At 47.0% G+C, this 6,337-nt stretch overlaps 1 protein-coding gene across 1 annotated transcript in view; it reads left to right on the top strand.

Annotated features, from left to right (window-relative positions):
* The first annotated feature begins 2,795 nt into the window (after window positions 1–2,795).
* LOC117121422 (DNA polymerase delta catalytic subunit-like) overlaps window positions 2,796–6,337 on the top strand; it is a 4,046-nt gene continuing 504 nt past the window's right edge. Inside the window, exon 1 of the mRNA XM_033266631.1 lies at window positions 2,796–4,431. Coding sequence (XP_033122522.1) covers window positions 2,796–4,431 — 1,636 coding nt within the window. The remainder of the gene's footprint in view (window positions 4,432–6,337) is intronic.

Here is a 6,337-nt window from a genome sequence, read left to right on the forward strand (position 1 = left end):
TCTCTATGAAAAAATTAGCCATGTTCGTCTATCTGACGAGCGCCAAATATTCAAAGATAACAGGAAGGTTGTCCGTTCGCGGAAGAAATCTAGACGGACGGCCGGTTGACCTGGAGAGTACGAAGGTAAAATTCCAGTGTTACGCCGAAGACGAAGACGGCGACGTGACTTTACGAAGAGGCGACAGATACGAGTCCGTGGGTCGAACGTACCGCACGCTCAGGTCACGGGACAGGAACGGCATCCCCGTTGAGAACACGTTCGGCAACCTGCCGTCTGCCGTCGACGACCTTGACGCCCAGTGCGCCGTCGGCGTGCACGGGTGCTCTTGGCACCGCTGCACCACGAACGAGAAGGGATACGTCGAGAATTTCGAGTACGACGAACGAACCACTTGGAACTCGAGGAAACCGATCCCGTGCAGCCGTCCGTGCTCTACCTCTCCGTTCGACTCGACGTGACCGGACGCGTGACCGCCGCACAGTGGGCCAGAATTGTTTCAAAGTGTGCCAAAAGTCAATACTCATAAGAAAATACTGATTATGTTCATGTTAAGACTGTTTTAGGGGTTTTCAAACCTGCTGAATTCGATTAAACTATTTTTAAATATGTGTGACGTCATCAAATTACTGTTTTTTGATTGGATGAGTAAAATATTCATTGTAATACCTAGGCAGATTCATATTACCTTGGTTATTAGAACATATGAGGGGTTTTCTAACCTGCAGATTTCAACGCAAGCATATTTAAATATGTATGACGTCATTAAAGTATTTTTTTTTATTGGACGACGTAAAATTTAAGATCTAGACAGAATAACTTGCCAGAGCTCAGTATGACACGAATGAGAGTTTCTAGACCGGCAAATTCAAATTAGAACATTTTACACTTTATGTGACATTATTAAAATACATTTCTTCAAAGAAAAGGGTGGAAGGTGGAGTGTTAAGACACCTGCAGTACCCCCTTAGTCCACGTCCACCACATCAGTCAACCCTCACCAGTGAAAAGAAGCACAAAAGATCACAGTCAAACAGACTGAGATTACATAATATCGCTATAATTTGCCTGAGCAATAATTGTTGTATTTGAATGGATGCTAAATAAATAAATGAAATAAAGAAATTAAATGAGCGGTCCCACTTCATCGGGCATTTACCCCCATCCCATCACTCACCTTAGGATGCCCTTATAATCTCCAGAGGCAATTTGGCTTCAGATTTAGGATTGAGTCAAAATGTTTAAAAAAAATAAATAAAAAAATAAAAACAAGAGAAAGTGTCGGAAAAAAAGATTCTTAGAATAATTGACCTCAAAATGAAAGGGGGTAGAGGTCCTCCCAGAAAAAATGTTGTTTCCTAAATGGCGAGAAATGAGATTTCCCGACTTTTGAGGTGTATTTTAATGACAATTTAGTTGTTTAAAGTTCAAGATTTTCCCTCCCTTGAAAACAGTCATGTCAACTTTGTCATTCTTATTACAGTAAACAGGCCTATGTGTGTATAAAAAAAAATAGTTGCATACGTAGGCCTATTTTGTTTTCCATGAACCGATGAACCCCAAATGGGACGGTGGTGGGAAAATGTTGATTCCTATATGTCGGGAAACGGGTTTTCTCAACTTCTGAAATTTTGGTTTCCCTCTCTTGACGTTTTTTAATGAATCAATGAACCCTAAGAAGGAACCGGGGGAGAGGCGGAATCATGTTAGCCCCTGGAAAATTTTGATGCGGGAAGTGAGCTTTTCAGACTTCTGAAGTATCTTTTAATGACCTTTAATGAAAACAAAATCAAGGTTTACCCTATTGAAAACTGTCAGCTAAATTTTTCTGATTTTTAATACAGTGTGTAGAGGTATAAATATGATTAATTGCTTACACATTCTTTTTTTTTTCTTTTCTTTTTTGAAACGGGGTCCTCCCCTATCAAAATTTTGATTGAGCATTTCCGACATTTAATTGTCCAATTGTAACACAAAATTCAATAATCAGCTTACGGGTCCTGGAAAAGTCTAGAATTATTTTTTAAATATTTATTTATTTAATGTTTTTGTCCAAGAGGTTGTGGTCAGGACCCTGACTCCTCCAGATCCACCAATGATCTCCCTCCCCAATTCACTCCTAGATATGACACTGGAAATCGAGTGAAATCGAGTGTACTTGTTTTTACATTTGGCACCCAATGGCTGCAGGAATGATTTTATCGTATACTTTAATTTAAAAATGGCGCTTTTGTAGGGGGGTAATATTAAATCGCTTGCTAAATGCAGGGTGGCAGATATTGGCAGCTAAACTTGGCATTAACGTAAAGCTTAGGCTCTGCCACAAATGTTGATGTCAAAAGCATGACGAAAATCGCCGGCAATTCTAACTTTTAAGTTGGTTTTATGAAAAAATGTTTTTACGCGTTTTTGGCTCATATTTAATGTCCTTTATTCTAAAAATATACCAATAATGTCATTTTTTATTTTACTATCTAATTTAGTTAACAATAGGCAAATACTACAAGAAGTATCAAGTTGACTGCTTTCATCTAAGTAAAGTCATAGGGAGTTTTTCAAAACTGTCAATTTTATCATTTTACGAGTAAAATACAACTTTTTCATGTTTACATTGTTATATCACGCTATGAAAATTCACTAAATATGAAATTATTGGTGGATTAATATAATTTAGGATCTTCTCGACCTCAAACAACCTTTAAAAGTTGAAGTTGTCACATTACCTATTTTTGACTTTTGGCACACTTTGAATTGATTCTGGCCCACTGTGCGCCGTAGTTCTCTCCGACGGAAGGATGTCGAAGGAGTCCGAGGAGAGGGATGTGCTACGACGTCTGACGAACCTCTTGAAATCGGCCGACGTTCTCGTGTATCACGGAGAGTGGGTGAAGACGGTCTTGACGAACAGATGCTTGGCGTGCGACCTGCCAATATCTCGATGGCCGATATGCGTCGACACCTCTGAGGACGCCGACGGGTGCCGCGATCGCGATTCCATGTACGAGTACGCGAGCAGAAGATCTTGCAACGAACTTTCTGCACGAACGTCCGACGACGTGCTGGATGAGGAGCTGTCTGTTCTCCAGGATTACGAACGCAAGGTGCGCAGCAGGCGTCTTGTGGAAACTGTCTTGGACGCGTCCAGGTTGACGGGCACCTTTCCCGGAGGAACCAGGAAGCAGATGCTGTCGTCCATGCTCTGCAGGGAGGCTGCGAGACTGGGTTTCGTGTTTCCCCGTCGAAGAGAGACGGCGGAAGAACCGGCCGGAGGCGGAGGTCTCGTTCTCGAACCAGTGCCCGGCATTCACGATCACGTGGACGTGTACGACTTCAAGTCCTACTATCCCAGGTTTGTCGTCGACCGGAACGTGGACGAGGCAACCGCTCTCGAAGACGGGTCCTTCGTCGACGCGAGCGTGCTCGAAGGTCTTCTGCCGTCCGTACTCAAGAGGCTGGTACGAGGACGGGACGAACGACCGGAACGGTCGGCCGCGTACAAACGGGTGGCGAACGCGTGCATCGGATGCCTGGCCATCTCCGGAAGAGGTCGACTCTACAACTACGTGACGTCGATCTGCAGGAGACAGCTGGCCAAGTTGAAGAATTGCGCCGAACGCAAGGGGGCTCGGGTGGTTTACGGAGACACTGACTCGCTGTTCGTGAAGTTCGGGGCGAACGGCAGACCCGACTTGCAGATGGAATTCGAAAAAACCGTCGGCGGAAACGGATGGCAGAAGTTCGTCCGGAGGGAGACGTACAGACGGCTGCTGCTGACGACGGCAAAGAAGAGATACGCGTACCTGCGAGAGGACAGTACAGTCGGCACGGTCGGCATGCTGAACGTGAGGGACGACGCGGAACCTCTAGTTTCCAAGCTGGACCGGAAGTTGGTGGAGATCGCGCTGACGCACGACGATCCTGCGTCGGCTTTGGAGGCCTGCGCCGGTGCGTTCGTCGAACTCGCGGACGGTCTGAAGACGACGAAGACGATTTCGTTATCGAGCGTTCGCCGACCGTCAAAGAAGGAAACGAACGCTCCCAAGTTCAGGAGAGCGTGTGCCGCGCTCGGTCTTTTCCGGCCGGCGCCGTACTACGTTAGACACGAGGGAGCTTCGCAGCACCCTTTGTTCGCGGCGTGTCGCAACGACTTCGTCGACGCAACAGGTCTGCTGGATGCCCTACGAAAGAGGTGCCCGTCGAAACCGGATAACGAAAGCGTCCTCGGCGTCCTCGCCTCCGCCTGCGGTCGTGGCGCCTCCGATCGATTGCGGAAGGTTCGACTCGCCGTCGAAGGAGTGCCGACCAGGCTGGCGGTTGCAGCGTCGGAGGAAGGAAAACCGGATTGCTGTTCCACTATCGTGACGACGTCCATCGAAGAGGAACGAGCGACGAGAAGGGACGAGTTGGTCTTCCACAGCAAGGATCTGGGAGGTGGGCGAACGAAGTTGTTCGTTCTTCGCTGCGGCGATCCCCTGTGCGCACGGGCTCGCAACTTTTGCGTCGGCGCCCGTAAATATTTGAACGAATGTTGAATAATATAACTCTAAAAACCTGAATTTTTGCAAGGAGATCGCAGTAACGAGACGATTTTCAACGAATAAGATATATTGTCAGTCGAATGCATCCGGTGCAGACGTCGATGAAAAGAAAAATTTTAAAAAAAAGTAGCCCATAGAATGCACGAGTGGGACGAGATTTCCGAAGGTTACTTCGTGATGCGTGGTTTTCTGGCGAAGGGATTTCATCGATTCACGATAGGAAACAGCCAAGACGTTCGATTTTACGGTGTCATCGAGGGCGAAGGAATAATAAAGGACGAAGGAATAATAATCGGAAATCCAACGTTTGGTCGACTGAAGAATCGTACCTTCGAATATTACAACGACTGAAGTGAGGGAAACAAAAGCATTGCGGTTGCAACCGAAGGTTCGGAGTGTTATTTCACATATTCCTACGAATGGTACGACGATATGCCTCCCCTGAAGTTGCTGTGCAAGCGAACGATCGTCTCAAACGACGTGCGTCACGAGGCATTGCCCAGGTTACTTAGAACGTACGTCCAGCAGGTGGATAGTCCGACCGTCGTACTGCTGATGAACAAATGCTCATATTATAGTATACTTCCCTGCGTCGTCGTTTCGACATTAAGTACGATGTACGTTATTCGGTTCACATGGACTTTCATTATTGATTATGCTGGTTGAGTGTTGATTAGACGAAATAAAAGAAAAACAAAAATTATGTGTCAATCTTCGTTTATTTCAATTTAAAAATCAACAATGCATTTGCCCCTGTTCGCATGTTCCTAACTCTGACAGAAACGGATAATAAAAATACACAGATATGTAAAAAAACGCACGATTTCATTTTTTTTTTTACCGTACCAACAAAGTAACTTTAAATATCAATCAAACAATGCCTATAGCTTCAACTATACAAAGTGTCCACCCTATTGCCGCGAGTGCGACGAGACTGATGTGATCCGTCGACGGCGAGTCCAGATAGGCGTTCTTCGCCTGCACGTTCGGCAAGTGCTCCGAACGCCTTCGGTCAAACTCGACTTCGGGGTTCGGCACGTGCTCCCTGTCTCTTATACACATCTAGATGCTCCGACAGTCTTGGTTCCAACTCTACGTCCGCGTTCGTCTTTTCCACTGTCTGCACGTGCTCCGACGGTCTTGGTTCCAACTCGACGCCGGCGTGCGTCGACATCAAACTGCAATGCGGATCTTGATTGCGTGTGCGATCGTTCAGGAGTCGGCAATGCCGTAGAAGAGGGATTTCGTAAAGTCGATCGGTAGAGGTTACGTACAAAAAGTTCCCGTGCAAGCCGGCGTTCGTGATCGGTTGCTCTGTCGCGCGCATGACGTACAGAAGGACGGCCTGATTTTCCGACAGCACCAATTTCAAGACTCGACCGTCGTCCGTTCCGACGAAAACGACCGTACGGTTACCGGTCTCTGTCATGGTCAACGTCTTCAACCTGTAGTTTTGTCGAACGAGCGTAAAGAGCGGGTCCCCACTTCCGACCGGTTCGTACAGCGACGGGTGCGATTTCACAAAATTTAGATCTTCGTACGAGAGTAGAGTCGAGTCGACCGAACAATCGCCCGGTCTGTTGTCCGGAACGTCCTCGTCCGGGATGCGTCCCCAAGGCGCCGTTGGTCGCAAGAACGGACCTCTTTCGAAGTTGTCCCTTATGTCGTCGGGGCCGAAACGGCAGATGGCCGAGGCGGGTATTTCGTGTTCCCCCGTCGTGAAAACTGCGTAGTAGAAGACCTTTCCTCCGCGGACGGTCCGCACGACGTCCTGCAGGTAGTTGAAGCGAAACGGAAAT

Source organism: Anneissia japonica, unplaced genomic scaffold (assembly GCF_011630105.1).
Source record: "Anneissia japonica isolate Jap-2015-1 unplaced genomic scaffold, ASM1163010v1 scaffold1064_len127064_cov160, whole genome shotgun sequence".
Classification (NCBI taxonomy): domain Eukaryota; kingdom Metazoa; phylum Echinodermata; class Crinoidea; order Comatulida; family Comatulidae; genus Anneissia; species Anneissia japonica.